This window comes from Falco cherrug, chromosome 8 (assembly GCF_023634085.1).
Source record: "Falco cherrug isolate bFalChe1 chromosome 8, bFalChe1.pri, whole genome shotgun sequence".
Classification (NCBI taxonomy): Eukaryota; Metazoa; Chordata; class Aves; order Falconiformes; family Falconidae; genus Falco; species Falco cherrug.
Window position 1 is genome coordinate 16,627,463 of NC_073704.1, and position 26,803 is coordinate 16,654,265.

The 26,803-nt window shown below is 35.4% G+C and overlaps 1 protein-coding gene across 4 annotated transcripts in view; it reads left to right on the top strand.

The window, feature by feature from the left end:
- The window catches only part of CERKL (ceramide kinase like), a 59,315-nt gene that overhangs the window by 15,094 nt on the left and 17,418 nt on the right, over positions 1-26,803 (top strand). For all 4 annotated transcript variants that reach the window (XR_008733431.1, XM_055717663.1, XM_055717662.1 and 1 more), the window contains exons 2-4: positions 9,847-10,089; positions 18,187-18,318; positions 23,792-23,855. Coding sequence is in view for 3 of the 4 variants with exons in the window: in XM_055717663.1 (XP_055573638.1) it covers positions 9,847-10,089; positions 18,187-18,318; positions 23,792-23,855 (439 nt within the window). In the remaining variant the exon portion in view is untranslated. The remainder of the gene's footprint in view (positions 1-9,846; positions 10,090-18,186; positions 18,319-23,791; positions 23,856-26,803) is intronic.

Below are 26,803 nucleotides of genomic sequence, written 5' to 3' on the forward strand. Positions count from 1 at the left end.
GCTGATAGTTATTTGAATTTCATGGTACTTAACGCTCAAATTTTATTCACAAAGCATATTATGGATTCTGCATGTTCTTTAAAATGCATTAACTTATTCTACTTGATGCACTGTTATTACACAAATCAAAACCAGGATGGAGATCTTTTGATTTTTGAGAATGTTGAAAATTTTAAATAATGTATTTTAAATGACTCATTATCATTTGTTCTTATAACTCCTGAACTGTGTAACAACACAAAATGTTAAACAAACTCGAAGTACTGGCTTTACCTGGTAGTTTGTGAGTGTATTTTGATTTCTAAAATAGCGTTATATATAATCTTCTTATAGTCTAATTGGATATTGCCCTGATTACAGAATGTTTTCCAGAAAAAAATTAGTTGATACACTATATTAGTGTCTTATGTACATGGTTTGAAATTTAAATTAGCTTAAAGACATTTATCATTTACAATTTTAGTTTTATTTCAACGTAAGCATGTTGCAATGTGTATTCAACAGTTCTGGTGCTAAATGAAGTAAGTATATACTTAGCTTGCTGCGCAGATACATGGGCACAGGTGGACATCTTGGTAGCATGCACCATGCAGTGAAACACATGGCACTACACAACATGGGGCAAAGAGCACGCAGTTTGAATTAGAAGTCATTTTATGGATACCTTGTAAATTTGTGCTTGTTCATATGTAGGCTGTAATTTCTAAAAAGGTTGTACATGTTTTTATAGTGCACATTTGTGATATACTCTTCACTCTAGTGTAGTTGTCCTTACTTTGTGGAGAGAGGCAGTATTGTATGAGTCTGTTTATGTCAATATTTTAATAATTTATCTTTATAACTGCTTTTGTCTATATTTATAGTAACATTGGCACCCTGTGTACAGAAGATACAATCAGTGCTGAAAGGAAACTTGCATCCATCTGGAAGCAATAAACTTTTCTAAAAGACTGCACAGTGTTACTTAATCCTGTGATTTCTTACTGTGACTGAAATTAAGGTTTGGTTCAGTTGTGTCACATCATATTGGTATCAAATCTGTTGTAAGAGCTTTGTCATAGTGTTAAGCTACAAACAAAATTTTAAAATTGATGAAAGTCTGAGAATGTAATTTCCTCAGTCACAGGATTATGCATCACTGCAAATGTTGCCAATTACATATAATAACAATAATTGTAATACCAGAAAGCTTCTGGAATATTGCATTTTGTAAGCTTTCTCTTTATATGAAGGGCTAATTTGTATGCTGCACCCTTACATTTTGCATTGTGTTCTAAGTATTGTACTATACATAATAATGTAGTATAAAGTATATTTTTAATATACCAAAATATTTTACAAAGAGAAATATGAACAGTTCCCCTAAGAGGAAAAAACCCATGTATATTATAAAGATTATCTAATAAAATTCTGTGGGGTTTTTTTTGTTGTTGCTTTTCTTTTAAGCCTGTTAACAAGTGTGGTGTATGTGAACCAAATAGGATGCACTCATTCCTGCAGGCAAAGTGGTGTGACTTACATCCTTCCTATTCCTATGTGGCAACTAAGCCGAAGAGCGTTGAGGTGAGGGAAGGATTTATGCTTGTCAGAGGATTCTAGTGGTGCTGTTGCCATCTCTTACCTCTGGGCTAGTTTAGAAGGTACAGATAGAATGATACAAAGGATGGCTGAGTTTATGAAGAAGGCTCCTAAAAAAAAATAAATAGAAAAAATATATAAAAAAAAGCAAAGATCAGTGAGGATAAAGTGAAACTTTTAGTTGTTAATCAATGAGAAGTTCATGGGTGACCTTATCTAGCAGCTGATAGCTATGCTTCCAATACCTAAAGGCATGAATCACTAATATACGTGAATTACCAATAGCTTATGGAAGGAAATTGTCCTGTGTTTAGAATGGGATGTCTCAGTTCTTTTTTCCTGAAGAAAATGTTTGCTTGAATTTTTTTTCCCAGAAAATACCAAAATTCAGGTATTTGAGGCATGTTGAGTTCTCTGAAAGTGAGACACTGATACTTAGCAGTACGATAGTTTATAAATCTATATTTGAGGCTGAAGCAAATCTCATGCCAGTGAGAGACCAAGTAGAACTAATTATTAACTTGTAGTTAATCAAACTCAGTGATGCCGTGTGGCCATAAGAGGGTATTTGATTCCCCGCTTCCCCTTATTTTGTGAAATGACAGAAGTAATTGCCATGGTTGTGACATAAAATGGGAGGTTCAAAACAGTGCCTGTGTGTCAGATTTTTTTCAAAGGAATGTAAAATTAACCTCAGCCTTCCTCTTTGGGAAGTCTTTAGTATCTTTAAGCTCTGCTAGCCCATTGTATTAAGTCATGTAAGCCATTAGATCCCAGTCTTCTGTTTTATTTCAGAAATCTCTCTCTTTAGATGAATTCCATTGTGTGGTGGTTGTAGTGTTGGTCTGTGTAGGACTAGTCATTTAATCTGATCCTTGTGTTTGCGGAGGTTTTACAAAATGATGGAAATAATTGATATTTGTTACCCTGTTGTTACTCATCAGTTTATGTAACTCCTTTCGTTTACTACATGAAAAGCCCCAAAATTTCAGATACTTAATAAAAAGTTTGCTGTGACTCTTCCAATCATATTATGAAATTAGGCAGTATGTGGGCCATACTCTAAGCATAAAAAGTAGAGCTTTCTATAGCAAATTTATGTTTAGTGGTGTCTTCCTTGGTGTGGTGTTAATGAAAAAATGTAACTATTAAAAAACAGTCTTTGAGGAATGTGTCCTCTCAAATGCTTCAGTTTCAGAATCTCTCACTGCCTTGCTTCCTTTCAGCTAGCATTGTTGTTCTGTATAGCGTTTTTCTCAGTAGATATTCTTGTTAAATTTTTCATTTAATCATCTCCCTCAAATTCTCTGGAGAAAAGGAATGAAAGGGAAACTGTTCCTTAAGGTGAAGCTTCTTGTCTGGAACAGCATTAGGCCTTGTGCTAAGCTTTAATCACACTTTTCCATGGAGGCCTTTATTCAAGAAGCTATTTGGCTTCTTTTCAAACTACCAGTTTTGGTATGTCTTTCTGACAAAGTTAGTCTGTAATTAATAAGCAACGTACTTCACTATTCTCAAAACAGAGGTGGAAGCTCTAATGAAAGCTTGATAGATAGGTGTCTAATAAGCTTCGTTACAAGGAGAAGGGCCCTGTCCATGGCCTGCTACGCATCATGGAGATCCACGATGCTGTCCTCAGATCTGACCCCTCTTCAGGGGGAGTCAGCTGACTAGCTGGGTGACTCTGACTAGCCAAGATGACTACTGAACGGTACTAAATTCTACCCTTATGGTATGGGATTAATTGAACTTTTCCCATGTTTGCTCTGCCAGTTGCCAGCATCATCTTTCATTTTAGTTCAGCCAGGACTAGGCAGTTTGACAGTGGTGGTTGTTTGTCAGAAACTTGCATATTTCCATCTTTTAAAGGTATAGTGAAACTTAACCAAATGTTAAGTCCTTGAGTATGGTGCAACTCAGGACTTCAAGGACTACACCAGATGTCCCCTGAAGCTGCTTTTCCTGCAGTCGCTGTGATGATGTGGTGCTGGGCACAGGGCCGTGTATTTGCAACAGCCCGCTTCATTTGATGAGGATGCTCAGAAGAATGAGGTCTAGTTTTTAAAAGATATGGTGGAGAACAGGGGTTAGAATCAGGGGGTCATGGGGGAGCGAGCCGTTTGAAACTGAGAGAGACAAAAGGGGAGGACAAAAGGTAGGAGGTTGCAGTTTTAGGTGTGTTTACCCATGCTGTGAATATAGTAAAAATGTCAAGTAATACCCTGAGCAAAGAATGAAAAAAAAATTTCACTTTTTGCAGAATTGCAACAACACTGCTGAAGCCAGTTTTATATTGTTTTCATCACATTTTGTCATCTTTTTTTTTTAATTCTTTGTGAGAATTACTAAACAGAAAAATACAATAGTGTAATTTCTATTATCTAATATAAACCTTTATCCTGTGATCTGGGATTTGCAGTGAAAAATTACTGGGGGTGTTGGTTTTGGGTTTTTTGGGCTTGTTTATTTTTTGGCTTGTTTATTTTTTGTCTGGGATTGAGTTGAAATATTGGAGCCTGAAGTACAGATTTGTTCAAGAGTATTATTTTTCTAGTACACAAATTATTTTTCAAAATAATCTTATTTTTAGAGATAGCTGTCTGTCATAGTAGTTTAAAATAAGATGACTTCTCTAAGCAGGAATAGTGAATAATGCCTTTTACTGATGTATTGAATTAGTGTGTAACTTCCTACCCAGCGAAACTAACTTAATGTGTCGTTATAGGTTTGCAATGTGAAGTTTAATTCTGAGACTTAGAATTTTTTTGAATTGATAAGATGTAAATAGAATTCTAAAAAATTAAGAGAAACCACTGTGCATCTTTCCCAGTTCTTGCTGAGTCCTGTTGTTCTGTGTTTGTGTGATCTTTGGGGAGTTAGCAATCGGAGGTGAGAATGCACAGCAGATTGGCTCAGGCCATGTTGAGCTCCTGGTGATGAAAGGAGACAGGCCCAGTCCTTGCTGCTTCCCTGCTGGGTATTTTCGTATCACTTTGAAGCATCTCTAGTTTGTAGGACTTGTGTTGAACTGATTATATTAAACAACTTGTCAGAAGGCTAAGCCAGGGAAAAGAAAAAAAAAAAAAAAGTGGACAATCTATGTTACTTTGGGGAATTGAAGTGACTCAGCTTGGTTTTGCCAAGTGCCAGACGTAAGGAAAAGGGCTGGATTACACAGGAGAGTAAGGGTAGGTACTTGTATTGGGAGAGGGATTAGCAGCAAGATATTGCATTGGCTTGGCAAAATTTATCCCTTCACCCTCAGATTCTCTAGAGAAGGAGAATGAAAATGGGTTGTATTCCTGTCAGATGTTTTTAAGCTCAGTTTTCTGCCCTGAAGGAATACAGCTGTTGCTGCAAGTGAATAGCTGCCATTAAAAGATTAAGTTAGTAGTTACATACTGCTTTTCCTCTCCAGCTCTGGAGGAACTGTGATGCATCTCTTCAGCACTTTGTAGTACTGTCTGAACGCCTTGCTGTTCCCAGGGCGGTCCTTACACACAGTCCAAGAAACGTTTTCCTCGACTAAGGCCTTGGTTGTGTTACGCTTCTCTTAAAAGGACTAGAACAGTGTAAAGGTAATCTTCAAAGAAAAACCAGCCCCTCTCCAACCTGGCCCTTGCTGTACCTTCCCCTCAGCTTACTGTTTAATACTCTTGGCAAGCAGAAAGCGCCATTCTGTTTTCTTCCATTGCAGAAGACATAGCAAGGGGCATCGCGTCACATTTTGCCAAAGTTGTTGCATGACCTATCTTTTTGAGAAAAAAAACCAAAAACCAAAAAACCTTGAAAATTCAGATGGTCTGAGAACAGCTGTTCTGTCTCATGTTTAGTCTTTAAATTAATGTTAAATAGCCTGACAAGCTATATTGTGATTCTCAGCTCTTCTGGCAAGAATGATCACACTTGCTGCTTTATATTTCTTATTGCCGTTCTTCTTAATCAAAGTTGTAGCTGAAAACTGTAAATGTTTTATGAATCAGTTGCATGTTACTTACTGTACTTTGTTGACTACAGTAAAGGAAGAATGGGCTTAATAGTTAATGAGTTAATAGTTGCAGTTTTATGTGCAAAGTGCATTAGACATTATATTAATTTTAAATATTTCCAAATTTGTAGACATATTGTCAAAACTAATTTAGTTTTTGATTCTATTTATTTCCTTTTTGGTTTTATATGAACACAGTTATGTTGTATATCCTAAATAGTTATTTTGAAAATAGTTTTCATACAGTGTAGGGTAATCTATAACCAGTTCTACAATACCTGCAGTTGATCGCTGTATTTTCTTTAGTACAATCTTGATGATTTTTATTTCTAATTATTTCTGTTATGTTACACTGCACTCAGCTATAGCAATCAACTAGTAATGAAGTAAACTTTGAAAGCATAATGGGACAGAGAGCCTAAAATCTGTAAGAGATTTATCCATTAAATGTAGTTAAGTGGGGCTAGGTGTCTTGCCAAAGGTCATAGGAAGAATTTATGACCAAGAGAGTATAACACATTTTCCTTCATGTTCAATTCTTATACAGTCACATTTCATGTGTATTTTCTACCAGTTTTCATGTACTCCAGATATTTGTTATGGAAATTAAGTCCTCAAATACCACTTCTAGATGTTGGGCCTCTATGGCAGGAAACCAGTCCAGTAAGTGTTGTGTTGTTGAAATGCTGGTGTTTATATTTTAATAACAGACTTCTTTCTACAAAAAGTTCTATTTTTTCAGTAATACTGTTTTTTTCTTTGTGTATGTTTTCATCAGGTTTGCTGTAAATATGAGCGAATATATTTCTTTAAAGCCTAGTTTAACACTCTTAATTAATGATAATTTGGTTTGCTATTTACAATTAAACTATATTTGAGTGTATTAGGTCTTCAGTGTTTGATTTAGCTTAGTGTGGTGTCTTTAGACATATTTTTTTATTAAATAAGAGATTACACTACCATAAATAGGAAAACTGTAGGATAGTCTCATTGCTTGAAATCAGTGAGAGGATAAATAGGGGCATAAAACTTCCCAGAAATTCATATATCCAGGCAGACTTTTTTTCATGCTGTATTTGGAGGAAAAAAAAAAAAAAAAGTGGACATGTGCAGAAACTGAGTACAATTAGCGTCAAGCAGATAAATCCAAGTCTAATCCTGTTTACGGTCTACATCAGACAGATGTGCTGAGATTGATTTAGACAAGCCCTTGGCTTATAGTAATTTTTTTTTAGTGCCATATATTCTGTTTTTGTTAGATCTTTGTTAAATGTTAAGTGCTGTTAGTTTTACTCTTCCCTAACGCCTGTAAACTGCTTTATACAGGTTCCCTTTCTGCTCTCATGATGACAAAGCAGTCTGGTAGAAGAGATTATCTTTATTCCTTGTAATTAAATTGACTTTTTTTTTTTTCAGAAGATACAACAATGGGAAGTGGGTACTGAATTAAATAAATAGCATGATATCTAATAGATGTATACTTAAATCTCTTGCAAGAACAGATGGTACCCAATATCTTTCTAAGTAATGTGAGAGGACAGTTAATGTCCTGAAACAGCTAGCAATAACCAGTATTATACTAACGAACCAGTAGGTTTTTTGAAGTTTAAAAAAGTGTCTCATCCAAAATATACTTTATTTTTAAAGTAAACTTGGTCGTTATCACATACTAGAAATATTTTATAAATGTAGCTCATGACTTAAATTATCTGATTGGTTTTATAAAATTTTACTGCATTTGTGATAATCTTATTTTCAATAAAAATAGAAGATGAGAATTATAGAATATGCCCAGGGACTTTTATGTGGCTTTGTTTTCAACTTTAGTAAAAACTTGTTGGCCCAATCCTACTAGCTAGTTCAGTGTTTCTTCTGTAGTTTAAAACTTGAGGATGATGCTTTCGTACCGTTCAGTATTCCTACAGTTTATATGCTTTGTGAAACTGTATCTGGAAATGTATTCCAGTAGAATAACTAGAGTCAAATACTGTTTTTGAAAGTGTAGTGCTGCCTAGTAAGAATGTATTATTTTGATTTTCAGAAGTTTTAATGTGCATCAGAGCAGCATGAGAATTTGATAAATACAGAGCAAGAGGAAGATGTAAAAGCAAAAAAAAATCTGGCAGAAATAGTAGCATGAAAAGAGAAGACACGCCTTACCTGGCTGGTTACTAAATGTCATTCTATGGAAGCTAGTGGGGGAATAAGAAGTATTTTAACAGGCCTTCATTTTACTTGATTCAAGAAGGACAAACAGGCTAATGTTTGTAACTTACAGTTACATTTCAGGTGTCTTTATGTTTACCCATTTTCTTAAAATGTTCCATTTGCATGCTGAAATTTTCACTGTTCTGTATGTCTGACGGCGAGATTTTCTGGCTAAAGATAAGCAGACTCCCTTGAAAATGCTCTTTTTAAAATCAAACCAAGTTTTAAATAAAAGTATTAAACCATTTAGTTCTAGGTAAGTGATTCAGGATATCGTAAGTAAGTGTTTCATTTAGGGCCTACGAAGACTATTTAACCCCAAATGTTTAAGAACAGCTATACAAAGTTTGAAAAAAAATAAAAATCTAGACCTTGGAGTTTGTGATGTTAGTATTATGGTTGTTTGTACAATGTCCACTTACACTTTGAGCCTACACAAAATAATAGTTAAAATGGAATAATACATTTTTATTTTTTTTCCCCAGTCCCCTGGTTTCATTCAATGTATCTTACAGAAAATAATTTTAAAACAATCATTACAGTACTTTTTTTCTATTGTTTGGTGAGTTTCCTCCTGTTTATTTGCTGCGTACTTCTGAAAACCTGGACAACAGATAATTTCTTGTGTACTAACTCAGTGCACACAAACATGTACTTGTCACAGCATTTCTGCTAAGAATTGAATGATTTTACTCCAGTTTTACGCCCTAGTAGCTGATATATGGAGTAATTAAGATGATAAAATGTAACAAGTTGGAAAAATCCGTGGGAAGTGTAGTAAGAGCATGCTTCTATTTGCAGTAGTTTATTTGGTATGGAACAGGAAAAAAAATGGGTTGGTTGGGAATTGTCAGGAGAGGTCATGCTGACTTGAGCTTTAGCTGTGTTAGTATGGCTCAGGTGTGACCCTCCAGGATGTCGGGAGAGTAGGGTGATCACTGCATAGTCTGGTTCAAGAAATGATGATGGGAAATGCCAGCATCAAACTGTTACAATTGACAGTGGTTTCTTTTGCTTGCTTAGAAAAAGTATGACTTTCTGAAGCCCTCAGCTTCAAGCGGTGTAATGAAATAGGTGATGTTGTTTGCAGTCTCACCATCTTTCTTGCAGTACCGTCCATTGTTCCCAGGAAGACAATTAAAATAGACTTTTGCAGCTTCTCCCTAGCACTTCAGTACACCCTGTGGCAACTATTAATCAAACAGAATCTGTTACGGCCTTTGCTATTGAGTAACCACTTGACTGAGCTATTGCTAGTTTTGGATAAGTCTACTTGTTTCTAGCTTTTCTTGCCTTGGGCTGCAAGGGGACCTTTGTTTGTCTGGGATATCAAACCAGCTGTAATTACAAAGAAAGCAGAGAAACTTTTATTTCTGTTTCCAGAGTATCTGACACCTACAGGAACGGTGACGTTTTTTCATCAGTCTATATATTTGACTTTGGTTTTGAGGAATCAGGTGTTTTACAGATCTTGAACTGGTACAAGAACTTTTGAAACCGTTTCTTTTGTCTTCTAAAGTAAATTCATAACTCAAAAATCAAAGATAAAATGGGTGACATGCTTTCGGTTTATTTTTCTATTTTTTCTTAAGTATTTTCTGGTATGTCTAGTCTAAACTCAAAATGCAGCAGTTATATGAAATGAAAAAGTACATAGAGCATATATAGTCAGCTTGGGTCATAGCACACATTCTGATCTATGATTTAGGAGAATATAGCTGCTACGATTGCTGTGATTTAGGAGAATACAATGAAGAATTTTCTTTTTGAATGCAAATTAAAAGAAATGGCTCACTGTTCTCAGAAGCTACAGTTTTATTCATTTTTTTTTAATATAAGAAAAGGGATTAAATAACCTTTTTGGAATATTGGTATTTCTATAGCTGGATACCTGACCTAAATATCAGAAAGTTGGTAAAATGTAAGACCAGTGATTAAGGCATATAATATGCAGTAAGTTTCAATGAACAGATGCTCAAGTGAAGCTAGAGATGAAGCCACCACAACGTTTTTTTTTAGGTATTACTCCTAATCATATTGATGACACTTCTTTTTTTTTTCTCCCCCTACAGGTGATTCCAGTATGGTTTTACAGGCTCATGAGGAGATTATTGAAATGAAAGATGTATTTTCAGTAAAATTGAAACGCCGTCGTTTTGTAGGGCAGAAGAAAGGTGGTACTTTGCTGGGTATCACAATTTTTAAATGCGTGAATAAAGAAGAGAATAAACTAACAGACTGTGCTATCCATTTAAATAACTTAAGTGAAGATCATTGTCATTCATGGTTTAGACATCTAAAGGAAATTTTGAATGGTAAGCATTTAATTTACGATGATGCCATTATTATTTCAGACTTGTTTCTATTGACAATACATAAAGTTGAGTGAAGCTTGAAAAATATTTTGTGTGGAAATTAAGACACAGATGTGTCTGTTTATTGCTGGAAAATGTTTACTACTGAAGTTTTACATGATGAAGTGTAAAGTGTAGAACAGTGACAATAAATGACTAATGCATCTGTAAAAATTAAACAATTTGGTGCTATTTTTTGCAAGTGTTTTGGAGCTTACCGTATTCTGACTGAAGAGTCTTCTGTGAAACCTGTTTCTTAAAGAAATAAAATATTTTGTTGATGTTTTCACTTTGAATTGCAGCACATCTGATAGTACTGCAGTTGTTACAGTCCTGGGAACTCTTCCCAGTGACTGTTTCGGAGTTCCCACTTGAGACATGCAGATTCTTTAAGAGACTAATGGGAAAGGCTTTCCTCTTTTCATAAATTCACAGGTGGAAGTGCTCTTAAGGTTCTGTAGGACTCTTACTGTATCATTTGATACAAAATATATTGACACTAGCTAGTGATGAGAGGCAATTATTTTAAAAATATCTTTCTGTGTTTGCCCAGGCTAATGCTAGTTTCAGGATGCTTTGTTTAACCCATCGTAGTTGCATTTTTTTCACGGCAGCTGTATCAACTTTAAGGAAAAAGTATTCACCATTTAGGGAAAAACCCACAAAAAATCAAAACCTTTCACTGTAATTTAATACCGTCAATACTGGAAAGACAGAATATCACACACTTCTACTTTTAAAAAAAACAAAACAACAGAAACTCCTATAAACCAAACTCCAATTGAGTTCCAAAACGTGTCTGTTTAAAGACTATGAGTTCGTTTACTACAGAAGCAAAACAATCCATCTTGTAACAGACTATTAAAACTCCAGGTGAATTGTTAATACTGTGCCAGGTTACAGAATTCAAATCTTACACATCTGTAGTGTTTGTAACAACACTTTCAGTAGGGATTTACAGCGTGCTTCTAGTGAAATGACTTTGTCAAGAGCAGATATTAGACAAAGTAAAATATGCGTTACTAATGGTGTATTCTTACATTGTTTGCTTACAATATGATTTGGATTTTCCAAATAAAAAAGTGTATTTAAAAGTGCCTTCCCTTGCCCCTGTTTGAAAGACTTTATCTTGAATATCTGAATCTGCAGAATTGCCAAGATTCTTGCAGATCTCCAGCTACCCATAAAGGCAAGGACATTTGCATAAGGAGCAAATGTCTGTTTTGTTCCCAGATTACCCTCCATCTATCAGGAGCAGTGATACCATATGTTCACGGAAGAAAAGCTGCAGTATCTCTTGCTCAGGTTGCCTTGACTTCGAGGTGCAGTCTCTTGTTTTATAGCTTTGTAATTGGAAGCCACCTGAACCTGAAAGAAGCATTCTGTGCAATGTTGCTGTTTCTAGTACTTCCTTCAGCTTCTTTCTACAGAGGCTCAAACCTTGTGCAGATTTTTCTTAGTCTATAATCAGTACATTTTTCTTCTTTCCTTCTACTTCAGGAGTAATCAGGACTCAGAGGGGAAAAAATAACCAAACACAACCCCGAAAATATCTTTTACTGATGTTTTATATTGGTTTAAGATCTGTAATTACAATAAAGGTATTTAACAGACAGTTGCATTTTGAAGTTTGGGTATATACTCAAACTGCCTTTCTATCTGGAAAATCACCAAAAAAGCAGCATTATTTCTGCATTCAGTGTGACAGAGACACATTATCAGTAATGCCAACAATGACAGTATAGTAATGGTATAATTCAGAAAAAAGTCTGATTTATAATGTACCAAATGTTGGTAGGAAGTTCCCAGTGGGGTTCGAGTCTGGACTAAAAGTATAACGTGGATAAATTCAGTTGATTCCTCAGTAACTAAAATCTCAAAAGGCAAGTTGATATATCTCTGCTGGAAACGATGAATTTTCATAGGTTTTTGTTGCAGGTTGTTTTCATCATAGTGTTGATGACATCTTTATTCTTTGACTCAAATTGGCTCCTTTTGGGTTTCCTTATGAACTACAGGGTAAAGTTACAATTTCATCCTCTAAAATAGTAATAATTTACATGTACATGTTTTTTTTCTAATCTATCTGATCACAAAATAAGTTTTCATTAACTACTGCATTATTTACTTGAAGTTTGTTTTTTATTGCTTCAAGGCTGGAGCAAATTAAAAGCAGGTGATTTACCGAAGTAGAGTGTATGTATGTTTGGGTATGGCTGTCAGTAAATATGTACTTTCATTTGTCAGAATGGCTAAATATTACTAACAGATGTGTCTCCTTTGAAAATAAATGCAATTTCTATTTGTTTACCTTACTCTTTGACAAGCTTTAGATTTTTATGCATATACATTAATTAAGGAACAATAATAGCAAGTTTATAACTGACGATAGGAGCTGGAGTTTTATCTGGAGATTTGTTCTAATGGAGATTTTGTTTTTTTTCTGAAATACTGTGTATGGAATTTCCCTTTTACTGTCTGTTTTGTGTCTGACAAACATTTCTTGAATGGTTCTTGCTGTTCATTCTTACTCTTTTTGTCATGAGTATCCTCTGTTGCTTTGAATTTGTGTTCAGAGTACTTCGATTTAAAGTTTAACTAGATAATTTTTTATGAAGCCTGTCATCCTATAAGTAAGCATACAGATGTAATATAGCTGTTTAGAATTTAGCTACAGTCGCTGCTATTGTGGCTTTTGTGTGTGTGTGTGTGTGTGTGACAGGGTAACAAAACACATGCACTACCATCTTCCCACTTCTAAATAAGTTCTTATTTTCTGCATAACATTGCTGCTGCTGAGATGCATGCCAACTGGGTATGAAAAGCTTGCTCAATGATGACGATGTTCAGGAAAGATGATCTGTGTATCGCTTATTTGTTAAACTGATGTAAAATAACCACTGCCATTTTAAGGCATGCACCTGTGGAGCCTTGGTTCTGGACTGGTTCCTGGAAAGCCCCACACGGCAGCTTAGATAGGTTCTAGTATGCTGTTGCTCTCATGCCAGACTGTTGCACGCCTGAGACTTAGTGATTTCCATTTATACATCACATCATTTTGTACTGGACTTAGGGGCATGTACAGTGGGGACATACTGTGTCAGTGGAATTCACAGTTTAATTTAAAATCCTGTGTGCATGCAAATGCCCAGTGTATCTTAAAGGGTTAAGACAGGCCCAGAAATGAAAAAATGTGTGATTATCAATGCTTATCCATTTTTTTGGTATTTTCTTAGCAAGATAAGGCTGATTGATGGTTGATTTGAAAAAGTTTTACTTAAAAACTCTGTAAACTAGCAGGAGACAGTAAATAGGGTTAAGAATAAATGATGAACTAGCAAAAAAATACATAAAGTGCATTTTATTTTTAGCTATTATTCTGTAGTATCTCTCGCGCTGGGATTTGATGTGGATGTCTAAAACTTCATGCATGAAGTTTTAATTAAACCATTAATGTTAAACATTAACTTTGGTTAGTTAATATTAACAGTAGTGTCTCCATAGTTACATTAACAAATCTATCTCGTATTATTAGTTTTCCTCATGTATAATATTCTTGCTGTTGTATAAAGTATTTATAAATGTATGTAGTAATGCCATGATTCCAGGCTCTTAACTTTTGTAACATAAACCCATTTTCATAAAGCCAAGAACTGAAAGCAGCACAGATGTATGTCTGAGCATAGTGTCTCTGCTGCCCTATGTGCCTTTGTTTTCAGAACACCCTGATTGACCCACCACCCTTCATGGTTCACTGATTCACTTGATAGATCAAGTTTAAACTAGTGCATATTAGCACATTTGTTAGTACTAGAGGAACAGTTGGCCTTCCTGCTTTAGGCTGCTGGTTCATTTCAAATGGAGCAGCCACAGAAAACAATTAACAGAATACCAGTTAGGAGAACACCAAAAGGCTGACAGACTGAAATCGGTTGCAGACTATAGTAAATGACATTGATTCATTCATATAGATGTTGTTTAAAGAAAATTAAAAAAATATTATTTTAAAATACTTCCTAAAGAAGTTTCACTGTATAATTGTGTGGAAGTTTGACTGTTATTGGATATTATTTCATTAAACTCAATCATTTGGTGTGTTATAACATGTTCAGTGCACACAGGGAATGATAAATAGTAACTTTTGTCATGATCATCCTTTCATGTTGGTTGGCAATCATTTGGCACAAACAAAACCACATCAGTAGTGTACCGCATCTCTGCTCAAATGCCTTGTTTGTGATACCTATTTCTATGAATAGAATAGTTTACCTTTCTAAAAAAGTAAATTGTTTTTCAAATAGCCATAAAGAATATTCTAACACTTTTTATTCTCTGAATTCATTTGGTTCTTGAAAGACTGACTAGGGTCTATGTATTAAGTTTGATCTACTTTTCATGAATAGCTTAATGGTAAACACAGTTCCTGGTTTAGAATCATTTAATGAATTAATTTTTAGTTAAAAAATAAAATTCAACTGTTTACTTAGAAATCTAGGATCTTTTTTTCCCCAGCAGTTGAAAGCTCAGTATTCTTTTGCAAGCTTATGCTTTCTTTTAAAACTTTATATTGCTGCTTGGGGCTTATAAAACTCAAAAACAGTTAAGTGAGTTAGTAACGTTTGCTTTTTTTCCCTTTAGTTTTCTCCTGATGGTGGTTTAGCGGTATTGTAGCTCACACTGTCTGGGTAACAGAATGTATGCCACATTATCACCTTTCTCCTACAAACTTCCCTATTACTTCCCTCTGCTTTGTGCATTATATAGATAACTTTTTTTTAAAGGTTAAAGTATGCTTTACTTACAAATCAAAGACTGTAGTCAGTTTTTACAGTTTTGTGGCTCTGGGTGTTGGGGGGGGGCTGTAGGCCAGCTGATCACAGGTAGGAGTTCCTGTAGAGAAGATAAGAAACATGACAGCACATTCATAAATGTGGCTAAATCTTTTTTTTATCAGGAGTCCTTATTCTTGTGGTGGCCAGTTTAATTTCGTTTGGTACTTTAGGCAAAGAGTATCAAGTCACAGAAATTATTTTTTTAGTCTTAATATTTTTATGACTTCTAAAAGACTGTAGCAATACCAGATAGCAGGTTTCCATTAAGTGGCTTGAAAAAAATTATTATAACATCTTTATGATGATGATTTATGTGTTTTAATAGTCTTTGGGAACTTCCGTGTAGTCTTGCTTTTTTTGTGTTGTAATTCCTAAGATTAGAAATTACCCTACAGTGCATATCAGCCGTGCTTGTTCCCAGAGAACCAAGTATAATTTAGGTTGGAATGGACCTCTGGATATTATCTGTTCCAGCTTCCTGCTCAGAGCAGGTGAGCTTCTAAACAAGATCAGGTTGCTGAGAGCCGTGTCCAGATAAGTTTTTTAAATCTCTAAGGATGGACATTCCACAGTAAAGTGGCAATATGATCCATGGCTTAACTGCCCTCGCTGTGAAGTGTTTTTCTTTATTTCAGATTGGAATATTCCTTGCTGCAATTTGTGTCTTTTGCCTTTTTGTCCTTGCACCTGCGAGAAGTCTGGCTTGGTGTTCTTTGCTACTCCTACAGTAGAAATGTAAGGGCAGCATTTAGGTAGATTCTTTTCTCAAGGCTATGGAAAGCCAGCTACCTCCGACTCTCGTAGGTGGCCTGTTCCAGCCCCTCATCGCAGTCATGGTTCTCTGCTGGACTCACTCCACTTTGTCAGTCTTGTGCTGGGGGGCCTAAAAGTGGATGCGGTTTTTTGAGGTTCGGGCTCAAAAGCTGTTGAATACAAGGGCATAGTGAAATCCCATCTGCCTGTTGGAACAAGTCCAGAGCAGGGCCATGAAGGTGATCGGGGGGCCGGAGCCCCTCTCCTGTGAAGACAGGCTGAGAGAGTTGGGGTTGTTCAGCCTGGAGAAGGGATGGCTCTGGGGAGACCATACAGCAGCCTCCTGGTACTTCAAGGAGGCCTACAAGAAAGCTGGAGAGGGACTTTTTACAAGGCCGTGGAGTGACAGAACAAGGGTTAGTGGCTTTAAACTGAAAGAGGGTACGTTTATATTAGGTATTAGGAAGAAATTCTTTACTGTGAGAGTGGTGGGGCACTAGAACAGGTTGCCCAGAGAAGCTGGTGGATGCCCCATCCCTGGAAGTGTTCAAGGCCAGGTTGGATACGGCTTTGAGCATCCTGGTCTAGTGGAAGGTGTCCTTGCCCATGGGAGGGGAGTTGGAACTAGATGATCTTTAAGGTCCCTTCCAACCCAAACCATTCTGTGAGCCTTTGAACTGCTGGTTGTTTTCTTATTAATGCAACCCAGGAAGCACTTGGCCTTCATGGCATCAACAGCACAGTGCTTACTGATGTTCCAGTCCTTGTCCATCAGAAACTTGGAATGCTCTCTGAGGTGGTGCTGCATAGTTGGTCAGCCCCTCACCTGCACTGTTAGGGTTTTGCCGGGCCAGGTGATGGACTTTGTATTTATCTTTATTGAACATCTTGAGGCTTTTTTCAAACCTTTTTTGCAGCTAATCAAGGTCCATGTGAATAGCAGCCCTGCCCTCCAGCACATCATCTGTCCTCACAAAGTTCCCTGTTTTCTTTTTGTCCCCCTTTTAAAGGAGATACTTTTAAACATAGGTGCTAAGGCTTATTACTGAAGATATTCCGGATTCATCAGGCATTAAGGATTGATTCATCAGGATTAATTTGCTGTCCATTGACATGGCACTGTATATAAATTCTGCCAGAAATAAATATAGAAATCTTAGGGGGTTTTATGTATGCTTTTAGGTTACAGCAGCAAACTGATCCAGAAATTTCCTACAGCATCTTTAAGAAATCTTCTAAGATTTACTAACACAAACGGAATACAGTGCTATTTTCCATATAGTTGTTGTGTTTTGATCTTAAGGAGTACTTTCCCCTTTGATGCTGAAATTGTATTTAGCTATAATTTCTCGAAGGAGTTGTTCCTGTACAGTTGTTGAGGTAAAGTAACTGGAAGGAGCTTCAGGAAGTCTCAGCTGATGCTCTGGAGCTACATGTGGCTGTAAAAATTGAAGTAATACTCTAAGCGGGGCAGGAAAACATGCTTTCACTCTTGGTTCCTTTTGGAGTTACGACCTACTACTAATTTTGTTCTTGAATGTTGAAAGCAGTATACTTGCCAAATATTCTAACCTGATTAAAAGAAAATTTAGAATTGTTCAAATAATATATTTTAAGTAACTACCAAAGAAACAGCAGTATTGCATGACACTGCTTGCTTTTTGTAGCACATCATTCTTACTGAATCATGGCAATTGTAGGAATTATAGAAGAGAGAACCTGAAAAGTAACATTATTGTTTTAGTATGAATCATTTCCTGATACAACAAATGCCATATTTCAAATAATAAAATTGCTTCATGGGACCAGTGTGCAAGACAAGGCACTATTTGCATAGCAGTGCTTCTCAGTGTTGTTCGCTCAGCATTCATTACTTTGAAGACCTAAATGTAACTTTTAAAAAGTCAAATTAACAGTAAATCTTAGATTTATGAATGATATTACCACCTTTTCCATTTCTTTCTATTTCTTCATATTTCTTTGGACCTCTTTCAAGATGAGGTGATTTCCTTTGCACTATTTGATTTGCAATCACAGAAAACAAAAGTGTTGGATTGTAGTGTCAGTTTTGTTGGGTGTTATATATCTCCTTGGAGTTTTTCATATTAAATTCCAGCAAGGATATGTTTTGAGGTTTGGGTTTTTTTGTTGCCCAATCTGGTAACTTCTCCACATCCACCCTGCTCCTGTACCAGAGTTTAACTAGGTTATGATGTATACTTTTTTTTTCTGGTTCCTACAATGTTTTGGCTAGTGTGTGATTATTTCTACTGTTTATTTGCTGTACACACAAAAGTAATCAGTACCATATTTTTAAGATAAATAGTGCACATCCAAGAAGAAATTGAGACTTTCTAGACTATAATTTAATTATCCTGTACAAGTACTTTAATGGTTCTAGTATTAAAAATTAATTTAACCTTTAAAAATAGCGGGTATGTGTAATCTTAAATGTTTTGTGTTTGCTTTTTAGGCTTTCAAAATAGACCAAAATCCTTAAAAGTGTTTGTTAATCCAAGCAGCCACAAAAGAGAAGCCACTCATGTTTATTATGACCAAGTTGCACCTCTTTTTAAGCTTGCTAACATCAGAACTGATGTCACAGGTAAGTTGCTTCAAAAGCAGTTTAATCCTTTGTGAAACTAGTACTTAAGCATGCAAGACAATTTGAATTTACTGCTAATCCTTATTGGCTTTGCCTGCAAATAGTGCATTTGGAACTGTAGTTAATATGACACAATGTATTTTTATTAATAAAAAATATTTTGGTAATTCTGTTATAATTGAATATTTTCCCCATATAGCTATTAATACTATTAATATTTATTTAAAAAAATCAAGCATTCTGTAGAAAGAAACAAGCATTTAATGTCTGACAGTTTTGTATACGCTTGTTAAGAGTTGTTCCTGCATTCTGACAAACACATGTCCTTAAATATTACTTCTCTTCTGGGAATATCTATTGGCCTGACATCATCAGAGGGGCTTATTCGAAGGACACATTATTTCTGGATTCTGACTCGGTTTCAGGGATGACCTGAAAGCCTAAGTGATTAAGTTCTGTGATGACAAGGGCAGTTCTCACGCGGCACATGGGCATGACTTAATGTCTGGAGAATGCAAAGGTACAACTTTAATGGTGTAGTGATGCTGCCTTCTGGTCAACAATGAGTTCCTGAGAGCAGGTTTGGATTTAAGGCCCTAATTTATGCCAGTGTTCTGCTTTATGTCCTAAATTTGCCCTTTAACTGCTTAATTTGATTGACATTTAATAAGAAATTGAACAGGGAAACAATGAATTGTCTTAAAGCAGTAAAATATTAATGACCTGATCATTAGTTCTGCCTCCTTCTGTGAAAAGACTGAAATTTATGCTGTATCAGATTTGGTCCCAAAAACTACCCAAGTTTACAGAGAAATTATATTAGTATTTCCCATTCAGTTGTCATCTATAGGATTACAATTCCCTTTAATACACTGCTAATTTTTGATTATGCATTTCATATTCATGTGAATTTTAATACCAAAAAGTCTTTTTCCTGTGTCTGCTGTAATTTGCTTGCAAAATAATCAGTTCCAGCTTAAACAAATTATGGGACAGAGGGCTCATCCTACACTTGTCCCTTAAAATTGTTGTGAAATCATGACTAGTTCAGGTTACAGGCCAAAAATAATTCTGAGAAAATCTGATTTAGGCACGAGGATATAATAATGCAATAAGTGTTTGTATAGGAGATTTATCTTGCTGATTTTGTTAGCTGTATCTATGTATTTTTTAATTACTTAACTCACAATTTGAAGTAAAATCATTTGAAGAGTGAAGACATGTGAGAAAAAGTGTGAAAAAGATTCTCGGTGTAGGAATCCTGTAGTGGTAATTTCTTAACTTGCCTTAGTTGATAAGGGAATGCCAGCAGCTTATATAAAGCTTTCATTCTCACAAACATATTTTTCACCTGCAATGCATAGATGATAGTGTAAACAGATTAATAATAATGCTATCATCTTAGAAATTGAACATAGGCTTGTTTGCTCACAAACATTTTTAAAAAATGGGTTTTTTTTGTCATGCAAACCTTAGAGATGACTGACTATGTCATATTGTTAAATTATTACTTCACATTAAGCAACTATTTAAAGACAATTGCCTCTTAAAATTATTATTCCTCACTACTGGTTAGTGTTTCTTTTATCTTTACTGTGGACATTAACAGAGTAACAAACAAGGTTGAGGCAGCATTATCATTAACCTGTGTAAGATTAAATTTTTAGCTATGCAATGTCACCTGGAATCCTAAAGCTGAACTAACAAGCCAAATCTGTATCAATAGATTTTTAGAATCATTAATAGAATTTAATATAAGCAATGAATATAATTTGTTGTGGTTTTAAAATAATTTTTCCTAATTGAATAAAAAAAAAGTTTGGGGTTTTTTTTCTTTTAAGTTTTGAAAAGAAACTTCTGGTTTTAGCCAGATAAATGTTTAATGGCTTATCCTTAAAATAAAGTTATTTTGGCAGTGTCCAAATGCTGTTGTGCTTATTAGCTGCCTAACACTCCTCCTACAGGCAAAATGAGAAAACTACATTACAGTTTCAAATGCTAGTAGAGAACTAAATAATTAAGACTTAGGCATTTAAAAAAAAAAAAAAAGAGAGGAAGGTGCTGATGTCTCTCTACTGGTACCATCTTCTAATAAAACTAAGTGCCTAATGTATGTAAATAAGTGAGTTCTGAAATAGCATTTCCTTTCTCCAATTTTAAATCTTTAAATTTGGTAGGGTTTTCTTTTTTTTTGACAAACTACTTTATACGCTACAGATTTATTAATTTCAGTTAAATTAACCAAAACTCTGAAAGAGTGGATTGTGTTTTGTTGGGGTTTTTTTGGGGTTATTTTTGTTGCAGGGAATAAATGTCTGAAGTGCTTTGTGCAATAGAAAGTGGGAATTGGCAAATTTAAACTGAAACAGTACTTCAACTTTACTATAGATAAGGATAAGCAATACTTAAAAACTGCTTGCACGGACAATCTTGAATGCTGCAGCTGGGATATGGCAGTTAGGAGAATGGTGACTCTTTAAAAATCTGGTTCAACAAAAGCTCGCGCCACGTTTGGGATACCTACAAGTACTGGGAAATAGTGATAATTGGAGCTAGTGTTTTAGAAATACAGTAGTAGCTTGCAAAATTTTATACATACTAAAAAATAAATAAAGATAAGCCCAGCCCAACAGATTCCTAGCTTTTCTCAGTTCTCTTCATAGTTTTGACTTTTCTGCTTCTGTTTATGCCTGATTACAAGCTGGATGTTTAGGCAAAACCAGCCTTCTCCACACCCCCATTTGTAGTGCAGAATCACAAAGGAAAAAAGAGACACACACAATTGGACAAATAACATTGGTTTGAATTTACTAGACAGTAAATAACGTGTGTGGTGGTTTTTTTTTTTTTTTTTTTTTTATCCAGTGTCAACACCAGTTAATCTGTTGTTATCATTAGCAGTTTTTAATCCTATTGACATTAGTCTGTGACACAAGTGCCAGTATTTATGTGTCATATGGAAGTGTCCCATGTTTTGGAGTGTTGAACTAATTATACATTGCTTTTTCTATATGTAGGGGCTGAACCCTTAGTTTCTTGTGGGCTGTGTAAGATAGGGTGTTACAATGGCTTGGAGTATGTGTGAGAGCTGCACTGTCAGTGCCCTTCTTTCAGAATGCTGTTACTTGAAGCATAATGCATACTGGAATTTACAAGTTGGGGACACACAATGTTCTTGAAAAAGGGAAAAGACTTAAAATTATGCATTAGAAATGGTTGAAAACAGCATTAAATAGTATTTCTGTATTAATATTTTTGCCAAATATGTAATATGAATCCTTCTCAAACAGTGAAAGAAGGTCTGTCTTCCTCTTACCAAAATTTATTGTGTGGTGGGTTGAGTTTGGATTTGGGTTTGGGTTTTTTTTTCCCTTGAATTGGAACAGGACTAAATATTCAAACATTGAGCTTTTTTCCAGCTATCAGAATGACTTTTATGTGTCCCTCTGGAGCTTGTCAGGCCTGCAGAAAACTTTTTAGACGTGGTCTTTTATGTCTTTGTTGGATTTTTAAATTTTTTTTTTCTACTTGATTGGTTTTCTGTATGTTCTCATGAAGTTTTTCGTGGAAACTTATTTTTTTTATTACTTTTTTTGTCACAGTGTTTCAAAATAGATGGTGCATACCTCTGTCATTCTCTCATCAAATTTTAAATTTCTTGAAGTTATCCCTATTGTTAAGCCTTGCAGTAGTCATCCTGTGTAATTTCCAAAGAAGCTATTACATGCAAAGAGGAGACCCCATCAGTCTGCGTAACACTAGTCATTTTTGCTGCCTTTTATTGATTTCTCTGTAGACATAAGTCCTCTTTATTTTCATGTCCGTGTTCTTTAAGTGAATTAATTTTGTAATAGTAAACATAACTTAGATTAGGAAACCACTGGGCATGTTTTCTTTTACAAAATAAAAACTTATTTACTGTGCCATTTTAATTAGACTGTACTTAGAACTTTCTGAATGGTACTGTGTTAATTTAAAAAGGCATGTAACCTGGTAACCTACTACATGTTTTCACGGAAAGAGTTTCTTCCACAGTGAAGCAATGGTGAGGCATTTGAAACTTTCTGCATTTTTGCATGATGCACAGTTTTATTGGTCACTTCTTTCACAGTCTGCAGATAGTGATAAAAGAATAGTTCCCATCGGTAAAAGCAAAACTGAGTATATGGTAGCTTAAATATTGTGCTTTGGTCTTCCAGAAGTGGACCTGCGTGAAAATAAATTCTGTAAATAATTTCTGAAGGCTATTATAGTGATAGGTATTTCTGTAGCAAAATGACAATTCTCTGCCTTTGATGCAATCAAAACAACTCCAGTTTTTAATTAAGAATTTCCCAAACACCAAGCACTAGTCCTCTGCTAGTACTGGTTGGGAGATCTTGAAGTTGTATGCTGATATACAGTTGTTTAGTGTGAAGTGTAAAAATCTTATCACTGTTATTTTTTATTTTTTTTAAAAAAAGAATTTATATATACACTCACTATATATATGTGCATTCTTGTGTACGTGTATATATAAAGGGAGAAAAAGAGGAATTTTCAATTCTTGCAAGCAGTATTTGAATAGTCTGTAGAAATACTGTTACAGGTAAGATATGGAATGATGGTTTTAGACACCAAGTCTAATAATTTTAACAGTGTTTAGAAACACTGGAGAAAAGCCTTGAACTGTGCTAGCACCAGGGACAGACAAGCATGAAAGATTAATGTAATTTTGCATATAATGATGCACATTCTTACACAAAAAATGCATCTGCAAGTGTTGTGGCAGTCAGCAAAAATCTTTGATGGGTGGCTGCAGCTGGGCTGTCTCTTCTGGCAAAGCTGGCCTAGAAAATGCTAAATGTAGTTATGATGCTTTGTGCCATCTGTAGTATGCCAGTTTATCCTGTCTTCACTGGCATTTACAGTACTATATAGTGTATCAGTAAACACAGAGACATCAATGTAGAGTGACAGATTCATTTCCTCCAGAGGCTATGAACTCTGGTGTATAGTTGGGCCACCTTCCTCTGTGTGTTGTTTTCTATTGTCACTGGTATTTGGCTTGATTTCATACTTCTGTGTTTAACTCCTTGTATTTTTGATTTAGCAATTTGCATATCCTAACACAAAGGCAATTAAATTTGATTGATACTGAAATAATTCAGTCTTCACTGAGGATATGCTTACATTTTCCTGAAGTTTACCAACTGCGTCAATGCTAAAACTTGCATTTTGATGCAACAAACATCTTCACTAATTCTCTGAATTTAAATGCACTAAATAGCCACGTGTCTGATGGCAGCTGAATTTTAATGTGTCTTGCCGTTTAGGTAGCATAACTGTAAAACATAGCTTCTCATACTTTTCATGCCTTTAATGATGTAAAAAAAATAATTTGAACTGAATTACGTTATGTTCCTTATGTTAGAAGGGGGGAAAAATCCTTTTATCTAATCTTCTGATAATTAAATAATGTTATTTTCCACAGTAACTGAATATGAAGGACACGCTCTCTCAGTACTTAAAGAATGTGAACTCCAGGCATTTGATGGGTAAGTTGGTTAGTGACAATGAATGTTAGTAAACTTCATCACATTAGTTATTATTTTTATTCCATCCAGAATTATGCTAGTAGGTATTTCATGACTTACACTGTTTCACACATATATTAAGCCTGAGAAAACCAGTTCTCATTAGACGCTTTGTTTTTATTACTTACTGACAATAGGTATGTATTTTAGGTTCATAAATAATGGTAAATAAACATAAAGCTTTCTTAAATATGCTTTATGAAGGTTTTGGTCTCTTTATTTGCAAGAATGGCAAAAAAAAAGTGCCTTGTATTTCATTCCATCCATTCAAATAGTTCCTAAGGAGAACATTTTATCTAACTTGAATGTTTTTTCCGTTAAAAAAAAACAACACTTCATTGAAGTCAAGAGTAAAAATGCTTGCTCAAGACCTTTTTAAAGACCTTGCTATGTGGGTTAATCCTGAAATCTTTGATATTTTTACATTAATCATTCAATAATAAGATTCAGTATTATATAAGAATAGTTTTGCGTAATGTGGAAATCTTACAGCATTCTTGCAGCTCTTACTGGAATATGCAGTGAGCTATACAGGAAGGCTTAAATAGTATTTTATAGTCTAATCAATTTCTATTAGTTCTAGAAACTCACAGAATTAGGTGAGAAAATATATCTGAAAAATGTATGTCTGTATTCCAGATTCTGAGGATAATTTATTTCCAGTTAAGGCATGCCTTTTGGGGTGCTAGCTGGAGAACCAGTTTGTCCTAGGAAGCAGGTATGAAGACAAAGAAAAAGCCTGGGTTGTATCTTCTTGCATGACCCTCTTTACTCAGAGTCATACTTGAGTTGCTTCATCTTTGATCATTGGGTAGAGTCACTGGGGTACTGCCCCTGCAAGACTTTTCTCCAGTAACCAGAACTAAGGGCGAATAGGAACAGAAGAAGCGGGAAGAATATAACCCTTAAGTCTGTATGATGCTAGGATTTCCAAAGTGACAAGATCCCTGTCCTTTCTGAGATAGCTATTTAAATGTTGTGGGGTTTTTTTTGGGGGGTGGGGTTGTTTTTTTTTTAATGTGGCAATTAAGTAGCCTTTATTATCAGAGGTTATGAGCAAAATTGAAATTTCTGAAGTGTTTGAAAAATTAGTTTTATAACTTCTCCAGTAGCCTGGCCTCCATCTATGTACTCATTCAATAAAGCACAACACAGAAAAACGTCCTATTGAATAGCTAACTTGAGATGCTTTTTGATATAAGGTCATAGGGCAGATGAGTTGCAAGGGTAACTCTTTACACCGATATACCTAGAGATATCTTATTTGTTGTTTTCAAGTAAAATCTTTAGAGACTGATAGGGTGAAGTCAGCATTCACATTATGCTAAAGGACTGATACTTTGAAAAAGAAATTTACAAAACATCACTAATTTCTCTCTTCTCCATTATTTTTAGAATTGTTCTTAAGAACAGGAAGAGATTATTTGAAATTGGGATTTTCTTTTTCAAATTGTTTAAAGGCTTATGGTGTACTTTTGAGTATGTTCCTGTGAAGTCCTTTGTGACTTCCCCATTGTTGTCTACCTTAAGAATTTTTGCCATATATATTTTCTACAGGCCCCTCAAACCACCTCATCGTTTCCCAAATAAAATTGTAATGACAATTTTGGTTTATTGAAAATTAAACCAGAAAAGTATGGGAGCTGGTTTGAATTAAAAATTAACTCCACAACAATGTAATTGTCCTACTGATGAAGAATCATGCTTTTAGCAATTCTAGCAGCCACCTGACATAATATCTTTCCACTATTTCCAATAAGTCTTGTTTATTGAGAAGCATTGCTTGTGACTTGGCAGTTCGTTCCCATTTTGCCTGGCTTCCTGTCCCATTTCGTTCAGGTCAGGTACTATATCTGTCACTTGGTTTCCCTGTTTAGAAAACAGAAGAGCACTTCTGTGCTTCCTTTTATATGCGGAAGACACTGTATGTGGTGGTAGTTTTTGTGTTATTTCCATGTGGCAGGGTTCATGCAGACCTGATCTGCCTTGCCCGAGCTGGGGAGTGACTGGAGGTGAGTTAGGTTGTACTGAAGGTCGTGCCTGCATGCATGAGCCTGCTGCTCTAACTCAGCTCGTGCTTTTCAGTGTTGCCTATTTCAGATTGACTGAGAGCTAATTCCAGTAAAAATGTATAAAGGGCAAGACAAAACAGACTATAGTAGGTAAGCAGTATAGCAACGTACAATTTCTGATTTTTAATTTCTCTCTAGGAGAGTTATGTATGGTTCCTTACATTTTAAAGAGCATGTGAAGTAAACTGAAACTTATGATCTGCAGTAGTAAATTGGAAGTTTGTATCTCAGTGCTTTCTGTAAGCAATACTGCTGTGCGTTAATTCTTTAAAGCTCTTGCTTTCTATATATAATTTCTTTTCTTTGATTTCTCCAGTTCCCACTCTGTTTTGCAAGATTGTAGGTGTATGTCATGTATCTTATATACTCCACCTTTGTTGCTATCCACTTTTTTTTTTCTTAACGACTCTGGAAATTTAGGTACCTCACCAGCTTGGCAGTGTGCTTTTTTTCCCCTGCCTTGGGGCCAAGCCTTGGTGACAAATAGAGGGAGTGCATTTGTGATGCTGCTATCGCAGCTGCATTTTCTTGTTTGCACCGTGACAGAAATACACAATATACATGCATGTATTTCTTCCCTAATCAGGAGCTGAAGGTATCATGGATCTTGTTTAGAGTAGCCTGGGTTAGTCAAACTTTAGTGAATAGTTGATTAAGAAACTATTGTCTGATGGTTAGACTGATGGTTAGGCAGGTGTTTCTTCCTCTGAGAAGCCTTCTTCAGGGTCTTAGTCAAATCTGTTTGCTCAAGACTTTCTACTCCTTATGCATAGCAGATTCTTGCTGCTTAGCTTTGGAATCCCTGGTCCTGATAGTTATCTCTACTTCCAGCCAGAA